Source organism: Gopherus evgoodei, chromosome 1 (genome assembly GCF_007399415.2).
Source record: "Gopherus evgoodei ecotype Sinaloan lineage chromosome 1, rGopEvg1_v1.p, whole genome shotgun sequence".
Lineage (NCBI taxonomy): Eukaryota > Metazoa > Chordata > Testudines > Testudinidae > Gopherus > Gopherus evgoodei.
The window spans coordinates 23,284,476-23,305,730 of NC_044322.1; the positions used below are offsets into that span (position 1 = coordinate 23,284,476).

Here is a 21,255-nt window from a genome sequence, read left to right on the forward strand (position 1 = left end):
AAGGTTTAGTGGGTGCAATATATTATCTCGCGTAGAACTCAGATGGAGAACATTTTGACCCACATCACATCTAGAGTTTACTCTATAGGCAAAAGCCCTCTAGATATTTCTCTAAGGGGCTATTTTTTCCCTTAAGGTTTCTTTGCAAAACCACTGGCTCAAATGCCTGCAAGTTCAGGTCACTAACCCTACTCTGCATCCTCCTGAAGCACACCAGCTTTAAGAGAAATCCAACTAAGTATGTCAGTTTTAGAGGACTTAAAAGGTCATTAGAACAAATGTCATGACTAACTTAACTACAGTGGCACTGCCCCACTACTATATCTGCTTCCAATTTCCATAACATGCCATTATATTACTCCTGAGGGATTTCTGCAACACTGTGCACGCAGAATTTGCACAAAAAATGTATTTTTGCACAGAATTTGTTTTCTTCCACAGAAATTGGCTGCAAAGCTGCTGGCCACCACAAGGAGCTGCTGGACCCAGCAGAGTACATCTTGCAAGTGGAAGACACTGCTGGAGGGAGCGGGGGAGCTGGAGGGTTCCTGGCAGCTGCAGTTCTCAACACGCCCAGAAAGGAGGTGGCAGCATACAGGAATCTCCACAAATGTCTGGGAACCAGCATCAGTCTGTTTCTTGCTCTGAGATGCCCTGCAGGTGGGCTCTGGGGGGATAGGGTGTGGGTGTCTGGCCTCACTACTGTGCTTGGAGCGGGGGGGGGGGGGGGGGGCGAAGTGGCAGAGAAACAGTAACTGGGTTGTCGCAGGGGTTTCCTTAACACTACTCCTGGAGGAATACGAGTGTGTACTGTTACAGACAGTTGCAGATAGATATTTTGAAATAAATTACCAAAATAACCGAAACTGATAGTTATTTTCACAAATAAAATATGCAGAACTTTGCAAATTTTTACATTATGCACAGAATTTTTAATTTAGGGGGGCAGAATTCCACCAGGAATATTATATGGGCCAAATAAGCCTTCACAAGCACTTGCTGACTGTGTAATATCAGTATTCAAGACACCTGCACAGGGGCAGAGTTACATCCTATATGTAATTAGAAATCACACTGTGGATGTAGGGCAGGGGTCTCAAACACATGGCCCGGGGGGTTATTTCCTGCAGCCCACCAAGTAACCCGCACCCACCCCACCTCCAGACCAAGGGTGGTCAAACCTCACCTACAGGATTTCCCCCTTCAAGCCCCACACCACTCCCCAAAGTAGCTGGCATCACATCCCTGCAGGTAGGCAGCAGAAGAGAAGGGAGAAGAGAAGCAAAGGACTGTCCATGTGTTGCCCTGGCTTCCAGGCACAGGACATGGTTCCAGCTACTTCCAGGAGTAGGTGCCCGCCCTTGCCCCGGTGTGTGCCACTGCCATCCTGGAGCCCAAAGCCCTCCTGCACCCTGCCCCCCAACTCCCTGTCCTGACCTCCCCTGCCTGCACCTCAACCCCTGCTGCACCCCATACCCAACCCTGTGCCCTGAGCCCCCTGCTGCATCCCACACCCCTTATGCACCCTCTGGGGGCAGGGAGGGGGCTGGAATGGGGCAGGGAAGGGGTGGAGTGAGGGCAACAAGGGGAGGTGTCAGTGATGCAGCCCTCAGGCCAATGAACTAGCCCTTATGGTCATTTGAGTTTCAGACCCCCTGATGTAGGGCATAAAACTAGTATTAGTCTGAGGGAACAGGCCAGAACGACAAGATTTTAGAAGTCGGTAAATTTACAAGAACTCTTAAGCTGAGAAAGCAAGATCTCAGATTGAACAAGAACAGCAGCATGAGAACCAACTCCAGATGCCAAATTATTGTATTGTTTTGAGTGTAAGAGTACCTGCATGTAACTGTCTGACCACTACTGTAATCACGAGTTCTGAGTTCTGGTTCCATCTCAGACAAATTTTAGCCAAGTTATTTAATCCGTTTCTATTACTCAAACTCCTTCTACCAAATCAAGTATCAAGGAAGCAAGGTCAGAATACATGTGATTGGCTCTTTGAAAAAATACAGTTCAGATAGTTTTTCAATTTACTGAAAGAAAATCATGAAAAGGAATACAAGGAAAAAAGCTATTTACCTCTTGCAGGAGCAATAAACTAAAATGGTTCCTTTTTCTCTCTCCAAAAAAGGCCAATTGAACTAAAATGCAGAGATGGAAAAGAGCCAGATGAAGTCTCAGGTTTTCAACATTAAAGGTTTCTTTAACCAACACTTATAACAAATGTAGCTGTTTTTCATAGGATTTCTAATCAGTTCTGTTCAGAATTAGAATTTAGTTCATTTGTGAATCACACAGCAGTTGAACAGAGAAATTCATCATGCGAACTGCAATGTGAAGTCAGGTGGAACAAGTACTATATACAGCACCTGCAATACCTTACCCAGGAACAACTCCATTCCCAAATCCAGCATGAAGTTTTTCAAACCACACTGAGATGTTTGCCATGTTCATGCCTAGAAAAAGTTAAACAGTTATCTCAGACCAGCATTAGAGATAGTTTGATACTACAGTCTAAAAATCTGTCTTGCAGTTTTAGGGCTTGGCTACACTAGAGAGTTGCAGCGCTGTAAACCCACCACCAGCGCTGTAACTTACTGTCCACACTTGCAGGGCTCATACAGCGCTGCATCTCCCTGGCTGCAGCGCTGGCTGTACTCCTGCTCTGCCTGGGGTATAAGGATTGCAGCGCTGCTCCTCAAGTGTGGCCACCAAAATTGCTATAATTGGCCTCCAGGGTATTAGGAGGTATCCCAGAATGCCTGTTCACAGCAAACTGAATCCCAGGCAGTGCTTATCTAAAAAACAAACAGCTCCTGTTTGCTGGAGAAGAGGCAGGGGAATTGCTTTGGAATGTTCACAGCTGTTTGCTTGAGTAGAGAAGCCACACAGCCGAGGGGGAGGGGGAGTCCCTGTTGGAGCAGCTGCTTATGTGGTCTGAAGGCTATTCACTAGTGCATAATTTGCATTTAGTGAATGAGAGGAGTGGGGGAAGGGGTCGAAACTTTTAAAATGATTGAAGTTAGCTGCTGTGTATCTCCCAGTCCTTAGAACTCGCAAGGCAGGGAGCTGACAGTGTCAGCTCCAAAAATCCACTCTGTCTCCCCCACGCTCCCTGTCTCACTCCACCCCACCCCCCCCTTTGAAAAGCACGTTGCAGCCACTTGAACACTGGGATAGCTGCCCACAATGCACCACTCCCAACAGCACTGCAAATGTGGCCACACTGCAGTGCTGGTAGCTGTCAGTGTGGCCACACTGCAGCGCTTTCCCTACACAGCTGTACGAAGACAGCTTTAACTCCCAGCGCTGTACAGCTTTAAGTGTAGCCATGGCCTTATTCTACATAGCTAACTCAGTATATAAAAACAAAGCCACAAATTGTTATTTTGAACACCACAAACCAGCAGGAAAGTTCCTACCAAGACTGAAATGATTCAACATAAGAATTACTTAAGAAGCCCAGATATGAAGCCTACAAACTGTACACAGCTAAAATATAGACTCAGACTCTAGGACTGGAAGGGACCTTGAGAGGTCATCGAGTCCAGTCCCCTGCCCTCATGGCAGGACCAAATACTGTCTAGACCATCCCTAATAGACATTTATCTAACCTACTCTTAAGTACCTCCAGAGATGGAGATTCCACTACTTCCCTAGGCAATCTATTCCAGTGTTTAACTACCCTGACAGTTAGGAACTTTTTCCTAATGTCCAACCTAAATCTCCCTTGCTGCAGTTTAAGCCCATTGCTTCTTGTTCTACCATTGGAGGCTAAGGTGAACAAGTTTTCTCCCTCCTCCTGAGGACACCCTTTTAGATACCTGAAAACTGCTATCATGTCCCCTCTGTCTTCTCTTTTCCAAACTAAACAAACCCAATTCCTTCAGCCTTCCTTCATAGGTCATGTTCTCAAGACCTTTAATCATTCTTGTTGCTCTTCTCTGGACCCTCTCCAATTTCTCCACATCTTTCTTGAAATGCGGTGCCCAGAACTGGACAATACTCCAGTTGAGGCCTAACCATCGCAGAGTAAAGCGGAAGAATGACTTCTCGTGTCTTGTTTTCAACACATCTGTTAATGCATCCCAGAATCACGTTTGCTTTTTTTTGCAACAGTATCACACTGTTGACTCATATTAAGCTTGTGGTCTACTATGACCCCTAGATCTCTTTCTGCCATACTCCTTCCTAGACAGTCTCTTCCCATTCTGTATGTGTGAAACTGAGTGTTCCTTCCTATACAAGCTTGTGTTCTATTATTGTCACTCTCTCACCCTGTCCCCAATAGGGATTTTGTTTGAGGCCCCTGACCACCACTATGAAAATAACTATGTCCTATATAAAAACAGGAGTACTTGTGGCACCTTAGCGACTAACAAATTTATTTCGGCATAAGCTTTTGTGGGCTACAGCTCACTTCTTCGGCTGCATAGAAGTGAAGAAGTGAGCTGCAGCCCATGAAAGCTTATGCTGAAATACATTTGTTAGTCTCTAAGGTGTCACAAATACTCCTGTTCTTTTTGCAGATACAGACTAACACGGCTGCTACTCTGAAATGTCCTGTATGTGCTCTAACTGCTAAAACCCTTATTCACACTATTTAAGAGATGACATTTTCACACATTTGTTAGTTTCACCTGCACTGAGAAAGTCTTAATTTCTTTTAGATGTTTGGGATCATTTAGCTCTAGAATTTGAACAGATTGTAGAATGATAGACTGAGACTTCATAAAGAAGAAATGAAAGAGAAAGTTTGTGTAACTCTCTACTCAGCATTTCTACCACCATTAATATAGATGCTCCAATTACTGTCCATGCTTACAAGTAGCACAACTCATGTCATCAGCTGTGGGTTGGAGAAGAGGCATATTTTATTATTTGCGCAGAATTCAATGTTTCTGTCCAAGTTAGACAAAACACAAGAGAATGGAGTGCGTCTGAAAGCGACATGCTGTATGTAATATATGCATTAAGTTTCAATCACACTCCAATTTATATTACTATTTTCTATGGAGACAGAAGGCTGTTCAGACATGATCTTTTTAAACTAAGGTTGGGTGACAGAACGCCATGTTAACCTCTGAACCAATTTAGGTAAGTTAATTTGATATTTTACCTTCCTTCTCTACAGATAGTACTGAGCAAATTAAAACCTCAAAGCTTTATAAGAGCAGCTCCTTTACTACTCTGTTTTGATTGCAACATTTACAATTCTCTCTAGACACTGCCAAACAAATTGTATACTCACCCAAAGGAGACTGATGTAGCATCATCAAGGTTGTAAATGTATAACTTCAATCACTTGCAATAACTGAAAGTTTAAGTTGAATGCTGAACATCATTTGTTTGAAGTGAATGTTTTGTTGACAAGTGGAGCAGCATATGAAGATATGTATGCTCAGGATCAGGGTTACAGCAACCAGCATTTACGGGATTCCATGATGTACTAGTTTTCTGATCTGTGTAGTATCTCCTGTACAGGCCCAGGCCCATCAGCAGCATGTTCTTCCCCCTCTTCATCTTCTCTGATCAGTTTTGCATGCTTTGCTTTTGTCTTTGATTTTTTCTTGCTTGGAATTTTGCTGCTTAATATGAAACAGCTGTTCTCCTAAGTCAATGGAAGATATAAACCTGATCAGAATAAGAGCCAATTATAATAAAGACAAGATTTGAAGTGGGATTTTGCCAATAATTTTGGGAGAGGCAGAATAAATATTTCCCTCAAGAACTCCCCATGAGTAATTCTCAGACCTGTATTCCTCAGTTTAGGATTGTTTGAGGTGGCAAACAAGACAGAAGCATGAATTTTCAAATGCATTTTTTATATCAAGAATCAGGGTCAGAGATGGCATATATAATAGTCCACAGATACAGTTTAATTCCATGAACAAATATTTAATCCAAAAATATTTTAATTTTACTTGATTTTTTTGGTTCATTTGCTTTAAGATGCTACACAGAGGAGTAAAGTTAACTCAGGTTTACTCACAACTATTGTGGCACCAAATTCTTCTTGATCAGGATCCAAGTTGTAGTCATCTCCACTGAAATAAAAATGGTACAGAGTGGTTAGGTTTATGTAACAGCACAAAATATAAAGACTACAAGAGGTCTTTGATTTTTGCTTCCACAAAATCTTGAGTTTCTCTTGGCTTCAATGCTACACCACCTCTAAGGAAAGCCATCCTCTGGAGCCAAAGACATCTTACCGCATTATAGGTGAAACCGCATTATATTGAACATGTTTTGATCCACTAGAGTGTGCAGCCCCACCCCCTGAGCACTGTTTTACCATACTGTATCCAAATTAGTGCTATATCGGGTCGCATTATATCAAGGTAGAGGTGTACTTCACCTACATGAGGATGCCACTCCTGCAAAAGACTGATCTCAAATGACACCTCCCAAGACAATTAGGAATTAGGCAGGACAAGCTTTCAGTGATATTACAAAGAAGAGGATAATTAGGAAGAGGTAGCGAGAACACCTTCAGAGTAAATATGATAGAGTGGACAGGGCAGCCATGACGAAAAGCCAACTGGTATACTGAAGAGATTAAGAGGACAGGTCTGTTTTAAGGCAGAGCAGAGAAAGCCAAACAGCACCGCTGTTACAGCCAAACATGGGCCAAGAGGCAGAGGGATTAGGTTTGCTCAATATTACATCTGTGAATGAACCTGTCATAAACAGATAATTAAGGGTTAATGTCTCTTTTACGGGTAAAGGGTTAAAAAGCTCAGTGAATCTGGCTGACACCTGACCAGAGGACCAATGGGGGACAACATACTTTCAAATCTTGGTGGAGGGAAGTCTTTGTGCTTTTTTTTTTGTTCGTCGTTCGCTCTTGGGACGGAGAGGGATGGGACATCAATCCAGGCTCTCCAAATCTTTCTGAATCAGTCTCATGTGTCAAACTTGTAAGTAATTAGCCAGGCAAGGCGTGTTAGTTTTATGTTTTCTCAACTTGTAAATGGTTTTTCACTGGAAGGATTTTACCTGTTTGCTGTAACTTTGAACCTAAGGCTGGGGGGGCCCCCTCTGGTCTATAGAAATCTGATTACCCTGTAAAGCATTTTCCATTCTGATTTTACAGAGATAATTAAAAAAAGAAAAGGTAAAAATTAAAAGCTCTCTTTTAAGAACCTGACTGATTTCTCCTTGTTTTAAGATCCAAGGGGTTTGGATCTGTGTTCACCAGGAAATTAGTGAAGTCCCTCAAGGCAACCCGGGGGAAACAGAGTGCCCCAGACACTGAAATTCTGGGTGGTGGCAGGGTTACCAGATCTAAGCTAATAATTAGGCTTAGAAGTGTCCATGCAGGTCCCCACATTTGTACCCTAACGTTCAGAGTGGGGAAAGAAACCTTAACAGAACCACAGTTGAGCAACATGTGCAAGGGGTAGTTGTAACTTTTACCCAAGAATCTTTAACATGCATAGTCTGACTGCTCTCTTGTTCATCTTATTTTGAGCGGGGTAGTCAGTCTGCAAAAAAGTTTTCCACCCTAAATGGAATTCTCTCAGAAAATGTAGTCAGAGCCACAACCATTACACAGTTCATACTTGTACACATTAGAGACCAAGGCAAATCCTGCAGCCTTTATTCACAAAGCTATCACTGTCACCAAAGGCAGGAGGATTGTTTTTTTATTCTTACGAAAACGTTTTTCCAGTCTTCAGCCACTGTAAGTTACCTGACCCTTAAAGGAACATATCAACTTGAACCACACTCAGTTTGAGAAGAGTTGGGAATAGATTTGATTGTTGATCTCCAAGCATCCTTGCTAATTGTTATGGTTTTAAATTTTTCCCTCAGCTGGGTGAAACACCCAAGTAAATGGGGGTGCGAAAGAGAAAGAACTGACAGGGATTTGAATGGGTTTTTAATGCATGACAGTGTTAGCAAGAATTAGGCTAGCTGTAATTTTAATAACGTGAGATTTGTAGAAGCGAGGATTGTGCAAAGCGAGTGGGAAAAACTGTGTGAGAAGTTGTTGTGATCTTGTGTTGATAAGGAATGTAGACTAGCATCTAAACACAAGTGAGAAAAATAAGATAAAGATGAACCTATGTATAAACAAAATGCAGCTGTTTTTATTATTGTATTTAACAAAAAGTAAATGCTTGCTGTAATTGTTTACCTGTAGAGAGACCTGCCTACGACAAGGAAACCCTGTGTCCTAGTGCACTCTCTCCCTCTATTTCTCAAGCAATTGCATAAAGTATCTGACTTTGCTGCATCCAAACAAAAAAGGTGAGAACTGAGGGGGAAATGACTGACCACACGAGAACAGCAGAACTTTACATAATAGTCTAATGCACAGTCAGTTAAATTAAGTCTGATCTTTCAGCTATAGAAAGCTCAGCTATTATTTGCAGTAAGTGTAGACAAAATTTCAGACAAGAATGATTTTAAGTTGACTATTTCCCATTCCACTTTGTTCACTGACTCAAACATAAAATGTAAGGGGGGGAGAAAACAGTCCTCAGACTTGACAGGCTGCACTCCACGACCTCCCAATCCAGTTCCTATGCCACAAGATACCAAGGCTTTTTTTTTTTTTTAAAAACTAGAGTTGGTTCTTATGGCTTCCCACACAAAGTGGGACTGCATGAAATTAAGGTGGGAACAGTTTCTCAAAACAAGAATTACTTTTAGTAATTCCCAATCCAGATTTAACTTCTATTAAGTTTAAATTACCAGAGGTTTAAAGTTCATAGATCAAGTCTCATAGAAATGTGCATACAGTGGATGATCGTCTCGCACGGTAGTGAGACTTAGGACCTGAACTGAAAGCCCAGCTCAGCCACAATCTTGAGAAACTAGTTTACTCTGATTCCTCAATTCCTGATCTGTACGGAGATATACTTCCCTGCCTCAAAGAGATATTGCAAGGATAAGTTTCCCTAATGATTATGTAGTACACAGATAGCATTCATCATAACTTCGATGCCAGTTAAGGAAATAGATAGGTGTTACTCTTCTTTGGAAATGAGCGTGAACTTACTTTGTCTCCTGAATAGGAGAAATGGGTCCTTCGTCATCTATGTATTTGTGTTTCCGCATTGCCATACATTCATTTTCTAAATCCTCACTAGCATTCAGATTTTTTAAAGCCTTTTGGAGATGTTCTTCACATTTGAGCATCTTAATGTATTGGAAATATCCCTTTAAAGCCGCTTCCTAAGAAAAACAGATTTCTTGTTACATTATGCAAGACCTTGAACATCAATGCCATTAAGACAGACTATATCTGTTTATTTCCAATACCAAAGATAGACCCTTCAGCATATATTTAAAAATGTGCTATACAGCAAATCAGTTTCAAGAATTAGTACTAACTGATAAATTATGCTGTCAAGTAATCTGCATACAATCTCATCTATAATGTTGTAGTGAAAGTGTGAATTTAATTCACTGTATTCTAACCAAAATAGTCAGTGGTTCTTAAGTGCAAAAGCACAATAGTTACCTTATGGCAACTGCCATTTCAGTTTGTTCTGCCTCTAGAAACCACTCCAATTAAAATAAAACAGAAAAACCTCACCTCATATTCAGAAGTCATTTTCATGGGGATATGTTTCCTTCCATATTCTTTTTCCACAAAAGGAAACTGAAAGCCTCTGTCTAGAAGTCTTTTTTTCTGCTCTTCTTGTGGAAGAGTTAGCCGAGGTCTTCCTCTAGGTTTTCCTGTGCTCTTGTACCTCTTCTCTCTCTCTTTTGGTTTCTCCTTACAACTTTGATGTGCTTGTCTCCTATACTTCCTCCTCAAGTGATAGTCAAAACTGGCTTTCAAATTGAGTGCACATCTAGACAGCCCTGGGGATTTGGCCAACTTAAATGGAGACCCAGGGTCTAGAGAGGATTCAGTGGAAGTGTCTCTGTCTAATGTATTTGCTGGAGAGTTTATGAAGTGTCTTGCTGAACTTCGAGCTGCCGGTGTAATGTTACACTCATGTTGGATCAAGCTGCTAGTAGAATCCGAAAGGTCACTATGATAACAAACAAGAGTAAATGGTTAATGTTTCGAAAGCACAGTTGATGTTCCTGATAAAATTACACACTGACTACAAAGAAATCTCCCAGTATCAAACAAAATTATTTTCTCTACTCTAGTAGCTTTGGCATGATTAGGTGTCTATGGCGATTACTATTAAAAAATTTGATTAAGTATGGCCCTTAGATACCTAATGCACTAGATCAGTAAACATGCATCTTCAATTTCAGGTCAAGCCACAAGGGAGTTAAGTAGAAAGTTGGCTTACAAGCTATGCAAAATTCTTTACTAAAAAAAATATCGCAGTTCTAGGTAGTAGGCAAAACGTCAAATATTTAGAAGTTAGGACTGGACAACAGGATAGATCATTCAATAGTTGTCCTGTTCTGTTCATTCCCCCTGAGGCATCTGGCACCTGCCACTGGGCTAGATGGACCATTGGTCTGCCCTCTATGGCCTCTTATGTTCACATTCTTTGTACGAATACAGAGCCTTTCAGAGATTTCAAAGCTTTATTCATACAGCTTTATAGGTGTGAATTAAGCCTCCATGCCATTGAGGCAGAGAAGTGTATTACAGATGGAAAAACCTATTAAGACAGAGTGGGTTTACAACTTGGCTATGGTCACACAGGAAATCTGACAGCCACAAAAAAAAAAAAAAACCAACTTCCTACCTATACCCATGCTTAACCATAAGACTGCTCTCCTTCCTTGGAAAGTCTGTTAAGCACCAGTTTGACTTCATATAGATTGGAAATTGTATGGCAGCTTGCTGTAACAGGTGTCTGCTTGAAATGAAAGCCAATCTGTTTGGTCACTCTAGCAGAGGTTCTCAAATGTCATAGTGAGCCATCTTAAGGGAGTAGGGGAGAACCAACTGCACCTCCCTATAGGTGCACAGGCAGGGAGCAGGCCCCCAGCCCTGACCAGCTTCAGGGACCCCACATCATCACCTCCTCCTTAGCAGAGGCAAACAAGCTGTTCCCAGGGAGGAAGGTGGCATCAAGAGCTCCTGCAGAGCTCAAAAGCCCAGTTTTGTGACCTGTGTGAAATAAATTGGTCCCAATCTAGTTCCAGGGCCCAGGAGAGTTGGGGCAAACAGTATGTCCCATGGAGGAAATTGTGTTCTCTTATTCTTTTTGTATATGATACCTATATACCACAATGGACAGAGATGTGAGGGGCTGGCAGGTGTTTTACACAAGGAAGTACATGTGTGGGGGGAAGGTCACTTTCTGCATATATATATAGGGGCACTGTTGGGGGTCAGGGGCAGCAGTGCAGCTGAATGCCAAGCTGGAGGTGGTGTGAGCCCCTTTCACTTCTAGTGGACAGGCACCCTCCTCCAACACATGAAGGGCTCCCTCCCCACCATATACATGTTGCCAGAGCTCAGGCGACAGCCATGAAACTGGAGAGGAGCTGGTGTAATTCTGGCCCATAGCAAGGGATGCAGTGTGCATGGCTGAGCAGGACAACATCTCCAGGCTAGTTTCTCCAGCCCCTCTGTGGGGTAGGGGCATTACAGCTGCCAAGAGTCTGTGCCACAAGTGGAGTGTGAGCTTTGGTCCAACCTAAAAGAAGCTGTACAAGAATGAAGGGGGAAGAGATGCTTCTGGGGCTGGGGTGGGGGGGCATGTATTATGGAAGCACAGTGGGCAGGTAGCCCCGCCTGCTCCATCAGCAAGTGCACAAGCCCCAGTAAGAAGGGTTCAGCACTGCTGCACCAAGCTACTAGTGAATGTTAGTGTACAAAGAGGGAGATGCAGTTTGAGCACCAGCTCCTCCCCAGGTGCACACTTACCTCCCTCAAAGTACACTGCAATTTGGTTTGAGAACCTCTTCACCACATTCTAAAAGTTTATAAGGCAAGGCTTCTTGCCACAACCAAGCTTCTGCTTGTACCTTATAAACTATGGCCTGGTCTACACTACGCATTTAAACCGATTTTAGTAGCGTTAAACCGATTTAACGGCGCACCCGTCCACACTACAAGGCTCTTTATATCGATATAACGGGCTCTTTAAATTGGTTTCTGTACTCCTCCCCAACAAGAGTAGTGCTAAAATCGGTATTACCATATCGGATTAGGGTTAGTGTGGCCGCAAATCGACAGTATTGGCCTCCAGGCGGTATCCCACAGTGCACCACTGTGACCACTCTGGACAGCAATCTGAACTCTGATGCAGTGGCCAGGTAAACAGGAAAAGCCCCACGAACTTTTGAATTACATTTCCTGTTTGCCCAGCGTGGAGCTCTGATCAGCAAGGAGGCAATGCAGTCCCAAAACCAAAAAGAGCTCCAGCATGGACTGTACGGGAGATACTGGATTTGATCGCTGTATGGGGAGATAAATCTGTTCTATCAGAGCTCCGTTACAGAAGACAAAATGCCAAAGCGTTTGAAAAAAATCTCCAGGCTACACAGTGCTGCGTGACAAGCGTAACGGAAAGCCAAAGAATCAAATGGACGCTCATGGAGGGAGGGAGGGGGTACTGAGGACTCCAGCTATCCCACAGTCCACAGCAGTCTCCGAAAATTATTTGCATTCTTGGCTGAGCTCCCAGTGCCCGTAGGTTCAAACACATTGTCCAGCGTGGTTCAGGGTATAGCTTGTCAATTTACTCCCTCCCCCCACCATGTGAAAGAAAAGGGAAAAAAAATCATTTCTTGACTTTTTTCCCAATGTCACCCTATGTCTACTGAATGCTGGTGGTAGACACGATGCTGCAGCAGTGAAAAGCAGTATCCGCTCCTCTCCCCTTCCCAGTGGCAGATGGTACAATATGACTGCTATCCGTCATCACCATCAGCCCGTGAGTGCTCCTGGCTGGCCTCGGGTGAGGCTGGCCAGGGGGGCGCCTGGGTAAAAATAGGCATAATTCCTGGTCATTCCCAGTACATGGTACAGAATGGCTGGTAACCGTCCTCATCATAGCAACTGAGGGCTGAGCTCCATCAGCCCCCTCCCTTTCCTGTGTAAAGAAAAGATTCTGTACTGCCTGGACTATCATAGCAGCGGGATGCTGGGCTCCTCTCCCCCGCACTGCTTAATGTCTTGCCTGGACTGTCATAGCAGCAAAAGGCTGCCTCTCCCTCATTTTATCTCACTAACAAGTCACTGTTTCTTATTCCTGCATTCTTTGTAACTTCATGACACAAATGGGGGGCGGAGAACACTGCCACGGTAGCCCAGGAAGGCTGGGGAAGGAGGGAATCAATGGGTGGGGTTGTTGCAGGGGTACCCCCCGTGAATGGCATGCAGCTCATCATTTTTGCAGGATCTGACACGGAGCAGCTGTGCTCTCTGATACACTGGTTCTCTAGTACACTTGCCCCATATTCTAGGCAGGACTATTTTTAGAAACCATAAAGGATGAGTTGACTCAGGGAATCATTCCCAGTTTTGTCTTTGTGCCCCCAGGCGACCTCAGCCAGGGGTATCCATGGTAGCAGCAGACAATACAGAACAACAGATAACCATCTCTGCTATCATGCAAAAGCAAATGAATGCTGCTGTGTAGCGCTGCAGTAAAGCCTCTGTTAGCAGCATCCAGGACACATACAGTGACAGTAAAAAAAAAAGCTGAATGGGCTCCATGGTTGCCGTGCTATGGCGTCTGCCAGGGCAATCCAGGGAAAAAGGGCGCAAAATGATTGTCTGCCATTGTTTTCCTGGAGGAAGGAATGAGTGACGACATTTACCCAGAACCACCCGCCACAATGATTTTTGCCCCATCAGGCACTGGGATCTCAACCCAGAATTCCAAGGGGCAGGCGAGACTGCAGGAACTATGGGATAGCTACAGAACAGCTACCCACAGTGCAACGCTCCAGAAATCGACGCTAGCCTTGGACCATGGACACACACCGCTGAATTAATGTGCTTAGTGTGGCCGCGTGCACTCTACTTTATACAACCTGTTTTACAAAACCGGTTTATGTAAAATCGGAATAATACTGTAGCGTAGACGTACCCTACATAATGCTCTCCTTAGCTTTTTGTTGGTTGCTACCACTCTGCAGAGAAAGGCTATGATACTAGGGCACCTCCATTTCTGTAACTGTTAAAATTGGTTTAACCTGCTTACAGTAAAAAATTTAGTTCAGTAGTAAAGCCCACTGTAAAGCTACTTTGAAATAATCCTTTGAATAGTGGTTTGGATGAAGAAGCTGGTATTCTAGGCTCCTGGGTTATACTCCATACTTGCAGTTTTGCCAGTGACTGACCTTGAGTAAGCCATCCTGTTCTTCACTTAACCCAGCTGGAGAACAGCCACACCTCTCACAAGCCTATAACAGATTTTTGCTGAATTCTCTTACCCAGAAGCTTGTGTAGCCAAAATGCACAATGATGTGCTACCAAATGCAAAAATTTTACTCCCACTTTTGCACTAGGATTGTCTACACAAGATACAGGGTGACAGAATCTCATCCAAAGTCTTCCATAAACAGTGGATCTAAGGAACTAGAGGAACAGAATATTGAACTGAAAGTCACTTCCTTATTACTCAAGTACAGGCACTGGATTATTATTGGAAAGTTTAAAAAGTAAGATTACAAGGTATTTGCAAACCTTTAAAAAAATTTATACCCAGTTGAAAAAAGCCAGATGGAATTTTAGTCCTAGAGCCTTATAATGTTGCCTAATCAAAAGAGGTAATTCATAAATCATAAAAGCCATCTTAAAATGTAGGAGAATGAAGACTGAATTCCTGGTACCCCATCACTATATGGTTTGCTTAAATGAAGCAAATTTTTGTCCCCAAAAAAGCAAAACTGGAAGGGAGTAAAGAAATAAGGAGTTGTGGTTGGTAGAGATATGAAGTCTTTCAAGCCCAAGTAGATATGACATGGGTTAGGACTTCTAGGATACTCTAACTATTTACATAGATATTTAGACTGTATGCTCTTTGGGGCAAAGTCTGCCTTCCTGTGTTTGGAAAATGCTTGTCTAACATGTGAGGAGCTAACAAAGAAACAGCCCTCCCCATAAAAATCACTCAAATGAACAGCAGAACCTCAGAGTTATGAACAACCTCTATTCCCGAGGTGTTGGTAACTCTGAAATGTTTGCAACTCTGAACAACTTAAACAACTTTTGTTCCTTCAAAAGTTTACAACTGAACATTGACTTATGCAAATTTGAAACTTTACTATGCAGAAGAAAAATGATGTTTTTCCTTTTTTTAGTAGTTTGCATTTAACAGTACATTTACTGTAATTGTTTTTTGTCTCTGCTGATGCCAGATTGTGTCATTCTGGTTCCAAATGAGGTTTGTGGTTCAATGGTGTTTGTAACTCTGAGGTTTTACTGTACTGCATATGCACAAGTACATCATCCTAAACAGAAGTCAGCAGTATGAACTGTTTTCAACGAAGATCTCATACAACTGACTCCAGTATCTTAAGCAATTTAGGGAATTCAGACTCCGTTTTACCAGACGTAGTGGGCGGGGAAGAAAAAACTCACATCTCTGAATTGTTGTCATCCAGCAAAGCATTGGTCGGAACATCGGTCAAGTAGGTGAAATATTTGGAAGATCTACCACTAGTGTAGGATTCCTGTGAAGATTTTTCACATACAGAATCTTTCTGTGCAGAGCCTAAACATGAATTCCTTGCAGTTACATGTTCGTGCACATTAGACTGTTCTTGAGGAGTATATATTAGATCTTGGGAATCTTCAAAGTGGTCAAAAGCTGAAGTCTTGGTTTCATCAGCATCAGTCATTCTGATCTTTCTATTTGTTCTAAAATAAAAAAATATTCAATAAAAGATCACTCACCAGGGGAGTTTTTTGGTTACAATTAAGTTCTCTCAGTTCTAATATTTTTGTTTGAACAAAAATGCCTTAGTATAAAGTATCCTTCCTGCCCAACCCCAATATTGAGCATTTAGGTTTTTTGGAGCAGTAAATAAAGTCTCTCCAGATAATCACGTATTATATTGCTCAGTGATATTTCAAAAACAATTGTAATGTTTAAAAAAGTGTGCACTTTTAACAGTATTTAGTTGTGTCAAAAAGAGTGCTTTGCAAACATCTCATCAGTCTCACCACAGCACTGACATAGGAAAGTACACCTCTACCCCAACAGAACACTGTTCTCAGGAGCCAAAAAAAATCTTACCGCATTATAGGTGAAACTGTGTTATATCAAACTTGCTTTGATCTGCTGGAGTGCAAGCCCCACCCACCCCAATCCCAGGGCACTGCTTTACCACATTGTATCTGAATTCATGTTATATCAGGGTAGAGGTGTATTCTTGTCTTACAGGTGAAAAAACTGAGGCAGAGAGGTGAGAGATTCCCCAAACAATGGACAAGGTGTGTTATAAGCGAGAATTAAAATTCAAGGGTGGGGTTTTCCAAGGCACCTGACAGAGTAAGGGGTATACATATTCCATTGATCTGTTCACTTTCCCTCCACCAAGCATACTGGAAACCCCCATCACCACTAGATCAAACTCTTACAGTTTAACCCAATAAGCTAGATAAGTAGTCTGAACATTGACACATACAGATGTCAGGCTAATAGCAGCAGCTGACACTGGCAAAGTGTGCCAGCCTTTGGCATCTGGTGTTAACGGCTAACTACTGAAATAAAGAACATTAGGAGTGCAGGGTTATGATGTCAAAGGGGGAGCCACACATGAGTTTGCAGTCCCTGCAGATAAAGGGGAAAGGATGTAGGACAAAGGATCTGCTTTGGCTAGTTTAAGACTTAAGGAATTGTATTAAGTCTTAAGAACTTTCCCTGCCAAGGGACAATAGTAGAAAAGTGATCCGTACAAAAAAAGTAAACATATCAGTTATGGTCAAAAAGCACCTTTTCTTCTATGAAGGTACATTTTATCTTTCCTTGTGATAGCTCAGATCATTTGTAACAATACTAAAGATTAAGACTGGCAGTGTTTGCTACTACATGGAGCTTTTAAAAAGTGTAAATTTATATAAAGAAAGTTGAACTATATATTATTTAACTACCTATAATACTCAAGACCCCCAGAGAAAAGATCACTACAATCTCATCAGTATACAACTCATTTTTCACAGAAAAATTACTTTCAAACTGTAAGAGGGAAAAAAACTTCCTTAATGGTATTGCAAGCTTTTTTTTAAACCCCGCAAGGTACACAAGATGAAAGATGGGCAGACTGGAATGATAGTGTAGTGGGCCAGGTGAAACATCTGAACAACATTGAGAAGTGAGATAGTATAGTTTTAAGAAATTGGTATCTTGTTTGTGTATCTCAGCAAACAGAATTTCAAGAGTTTTGAGTAGAGCTCATCTCTTATTGCATCTAATAACTAGGTTGGGGCCCAAATATTGTAAGGCAGCTACCAATCCCCATTATTAAGCATGGAGTTCTTAACGGTTGAAAAATGTTTCCAGGGTCATAAACATTACAATTATTTGTACTGTTGTACCAGAGGGCTCTACAGGAAACCGGTGCTAGGCACTGTACTCAAAGACATGGTCTCTGCTTCAAAGAGTTTACAATCCAAGTATAAGATGAGGTACATCAAGTGAAACATCAAAAAAACAGAAAGGGTCTCAAGGTAACAGAGAAATAAGGGCTAGCCACAGCACACCAGCTGGTTAACTATGGTGCTTTCAAACTTACAAGTGTTTACAAACACACAGAAACATAAGACATTTTCATACAGTTCCAAAACACCACTTTTCTCCCTACCCTAGCTTGGTGAGGCCTGATCCCTGCTGCAGCAGCATCCCTCTCCTGGCATAGAAATAATAGTTAGGGTTAAAAATTGAATATTTCAGAGTTTTCCTAAGGTGACCATGTGTCTCGATTTTATAGGGACAGGCCCGATTTTTGGTTCTTTTTCTTATAGAGGCTACTATTACCCCCCACCCATCCCGATTTTTCACACTCACTGTCTGATCACCCTAAGTTTCCCCCAAAAGCCCTGTGTTGCTGTAACAGGGTTGTGTTTAAAAAAAAAAAAAGACTTTCTGAAAACTGCTGCTATTTCCATCACTCTTCCCACTTCTACAGCACCGTGCAGCCAGCCAGGCTCTCACTGTACACACGCTGCTAATTACACCCACGTGTTGTCAGAAGCATTTGACACGTGATTCAGTCAAACCAGTACAGTAGAATGAAGGACTTGCCCCACGGCAGAGCAGAGCAGAGCAGAGAACGGGGGAACCCGACACCCTCCTCTGCCCCATGCGCTGGTCACTCGGCCGGGCCGGGCCATTTTCCAGGTTACACTAGCCCCAAGGCACGTCGCCGGGGGAGGGAAAGCCTCTCTCATGGAGAGAACCGTACCATTAGCACTGGAGCGGGCCATACCATTAGCCAACGGGGGCGCCCTCACCCCGCCAGCCTGGGGCAGGGAGGGACCAAGGCCACAGAGACCGCCCAGGCCCCCAAGCCCTTAGCGGGGAGCGGGGCTGCATTTAGATCCCAATACCTTGCCGCAGCTAATCGATGACCTTCTCCTCAGCCTCCCCCGAGGGTCCCCGCCCAGCCCAGGGGGCCAGCGCCGCGGATGGCACCGGATAGAGCAAGCAACCCCCCCCAACGCGACTCACCCTCTGTCCTTGTCACGCTCTCTGGGAGGCAAAGCAAGGGCTGCAGTAGGGCTGTGCGGTTTCTTAAATAGCGCACTTGCTCTCGCGAGAGCTGCCTGGCCTGATGGGAAGAAGGGAGAGGTAGGGGAGGGCAGTCCACGAGCACCATCTTGGGAGAGGCACTGAGGGTCTCTGCCTGTCTGCCCCCGGCGTTGTAAGGGTGGTGGCCGTAGAGGCGCGGGACACTCGTGCGCTCGCGCAGACGGAGCCCAACTGCGGGGCAGGAGAGCCGCGGAGCCCCTCCCCCGCGGTACCGTAGTGAATAGAATAGCGGCTGCTGAACACACGGTTACCCTGTGCTGGGCGATTCCTTACACCCGCTGGGCCCAGGGTGCTGCCGTGTGTCCGAAAGCGGCGGAGTTAGCGGAAGGGCTGAGGCTAGTGTAGCGAAGTGACGTCGTTAGTGGTTGTACTACAGGAAAAGCCTTGGTAATCCGCCGCTCCCCTTCCTACATCCTGCTTCCCAGCCGTGTCCCTGTAACGGGAGCTCCCCTGCATAACGTGAACAAAGTAAGTACATCAGGTGAGTCATTAACCTAGCTGTCTGGGCATGTTTATTCACCTACCCACTCACTTTCAGACCCGAAAAAAGCAACCAAGAGTCTTGGGGCACCTTAAAGACTAACAGACGTATTATTTGGAGCATAAGTTTATGCTCCAGTACATCTGTTAGTCTTTAAGATGCCACAGGACTCTTTGTTTGAAACTTTTCTATTGTGTTTTGAAAGGGACCTCACAAAACTGGGTGACTGGGCAACAAAATGGCAGATTAAATTCAGTGTTGATAAATGCAAAGTAATGCATATTGGAGAACATAATCCCAATTATACATACAAAATGATGGGGTCTAAATTAGCTACCACCACTCAGGAAAGAGGTCTTGGAGTCATTGTGGACATCCTCTGAATGTGCAACGGCTGTCAAAAAAAGCTAACAGGATGTTGGGAAATAATGAGGAAAGGGATAAATAATTTGGCCAGAAATATCATATTGCCTCCAAAATACACCCATGTCTTGTATACTACATGCAGATTTGGTTCCCCCATCTAAAAAAAAAAAAGATACATTGGAAATGATACAGAAAAGGATAACTAATATGATTAGGGTATGGAACAGCTTCCATATGAGAAGACATTAATAAGACTTGGACTTTTCAGCTTGGAAAAGGAGATGACCAAGGGGGATATGAAAATCATGATTGGTGTGGAGAAAGTAAATAAGGAAGTGTTATTTACTCATCATAAACACAATAATTAGCTGTCATGGTATAACCCCCACTCTGAACCTTAGCGTCTAAAAGATGGGGTACCAGCATGAATCCCCCTAAGCTTAATTACCAGCTTAGATCTTGTAGTGCTGCCACCAACCAGGACTTGCAGTGCCTGGTACACTCTGGTCCCCCCAAAACCTTCTCAGAGGACCCCAGGACCCAGACCCCCTGGATCTTACACAAGGAAAGTAAACCCTTTCCCCCACCGTTGCCTCTCCCAGGCTTTCCCTCCCTGGGTTACCCTGGAAGATCACTGTGATTCAAACTCCTTGAATCTTAAAACAGAGAGGAATGCACCTTTCCCCCTTCCCTTTTCCCCTCCCCAAGAGGTAATACAGATTCAAGCTCCGTGAATCTAAAGCAGAGGAATTCCACCTTCCCCCCTCCCTTCTCTTTCCCTGTCTCCCACCAATTCCCTGGTGAGTACAGACTCAATTCCCTTGAGCCTCAACAAGGAGAAAAAAATCAGTCAGGTCTTAACAAAGAAAAGCTTTTAATAAACGAAAGAAAAAAGTAAAAGTTGTCTCTGTAATTAAGATGGTAAAGGTTACAGGGTCTTTTAGCTTATAGACACTAGAGAGAAGCCTTTCCCCCAGCACAAATACAAGTTAAAATCCTTCTAGCAAAATACACATTTGCAAATAAAGAAAATAATCAAAAAGACTAAACCGCCTTTCTACTGGTGGTTACTGTTTGAACAGAAAATTAGAGAGCCTGGTTACTCCTAGAACCCAAAGAGAACAACAGACAAACAAATAACATAAAACAAAGACTTCCCTCCATCGAGATTTGAAAGTATCTTGTCTTCTGGTCAGATGGTCCAGGTTCACTGCTTGTAACCCTTTACAGGTAAAAGAGACATTAACCCTTAACTATCTGTTTATGACATTAGCAGTCACCAAATTAAATTAATAGGCAGCAGATTTAAAACAAACTAAAGGAAGTATTTTTTTCACACAGCACAGAGTCAACCTGTGGAACTCTTTGCCAGAGGATGTTTTGAAGGCCAAGACTATAACAGGGATCAAAAAAGAACTAGATAAGTTCATGGAGGATAGGTCTACCAATGATTATTAGCCAGGATGGCTGAGGATGCAAAACCGTGCTCTGAAGTGTCCCTAACCTCTGTTTGTCAGAAGGTGGGAATGGGCAACAGGGTGGATCAGTTGATGATTACCTGTTCTGTTCATTCCCTTTGAAGCACCTGGGATTGGCCGCATTCAGAAGACAGGATACGGGCTAGATGGACCATTGATCTGACCCAGGATGGCCATTCTCATGTTTTGTAGAGAAGGGGCTGTTGCTTTTCTGGCTCTGATGAGTTTTTTAATTACTTTTTAAAATGTCCTTTAAGTTATTGCTTCCTTTTAATTGTTT

At 43.2% G+C, this 21,255-nt stretch overlaps 3 protein-coding genes and 1 non-coding gene across 24 annotated transcripts in view; 2 read left to right on the top strand and 2 right to left on the bottom strand.

Annotated features, from left to right (window-relative positions):
- Positions 1-1,454, top strand: part of CEP295 (centrosomal protein 295) — a 79,295-nt gene extending 77,841 nt beyond the window's left edge. For all 8 annotated transcript variants that reach the window (XM_030559350.1, XM_030559357.1, XM_030559332.1 and 5 more), the window contains one exon: positions 442-1,454. In XM_030559350.1, coding sequence (XP_030415210.1) covers positions 442-648 — 207 coding nt within the window. In that variant the 3' untranslated portion in view covers positions 649-1,454. The remainder of the gene's footprint in view (positions 1-441) is intronic.
- Positions 1-18,650, bottom strand: part of TAF1D (TATA-box binding protein associated factor, RNA polymerase I subunit D) — a 33,707-nt gene extending 15,057 nt beyond the window's left edge. For 4 of the 9 annotated variants that reach the window (XM_030559489.1, XM_030559497.1, XM_030559530.1 and 1 more), the window contains exons 1-9: positions 18,570-18,582; positions 17,704-17,748; positions 15,479-15,757; positions 9,554-9,998; positions 9,014-9,189; positions 5,996-6,050; positions 5,255-5,614; positions 2,387-2,459; positions 2,083-2,144 (exon numbers count right to left, since the gene is read on the bottom strand). In XM_030559489.1, the coding sequence (XP_030415349.1) occupies positions 5,453-5,614; positions 5,996-6,050; positions 9,014-9,189; positions 9,554-9,998; positions 15,479-15,757; positions 17,704-17,741 (1,155 nt within the window). In that variant the 5' untranslated portion in view covers positions 17,742-17,748; positions 18,570-18,582 and the 3' untranslated portion in view covers positions 2,083-2,144; positions 2,387-2,459; positions 5,255-5,452. Of the gene's footprint in view, positions 1-2,082; positions 2,145-2,372; positions 2,460-5,254; positions 5,615-5,995; positions 6,051-9,013; positions 9,190-9,553; positions 9,999-15,478; positions 15,758-17,703; positions 17,749-18,080; positions 18,367-18,448; positions 18,541-18,569 lie in introns of those variants that run through there. The other 5 variants (XM_030559505.1, XM_030559539.1, XM_030559513.1 and 2 more) reach the window with 5 other exon arrangements.
- On the bottom strand, positions 2,259-2,331 carry LOC115644636. Its single transcript, XR_003998570.1, has one exon. It is a non-coding gene; the product is annotated as a small nucleolar RNA SNORD5 (small nucleolar RNA).
- An 88-nt stretch (positions 18,651-18,738) lies between the features above and the next one.
- C1H11orf54 (chromosome 1 C11orf54 homolog) overlaps positions 18,739-21,255 on the top strand; it is a 35,288-nt gene continuing 32,771 nt past the window's right edge. Inside the window, exon 1 of one of the 6 annotated variants that reach the window (XM_030559440.1) lies at positions 18,739-19,118. The gene's annotated coding sequence lies outside the window, so the exon portion shown is untranslated. Of the gene's footprint in view, positions 19,132-21,255 lie in introns of all 6 variants that reach the window. The other 5 variants (XM_030559430.1, XM_030559424.1, XM_030559416.1 and 2 more) reach the window with 5 other exon arrangements.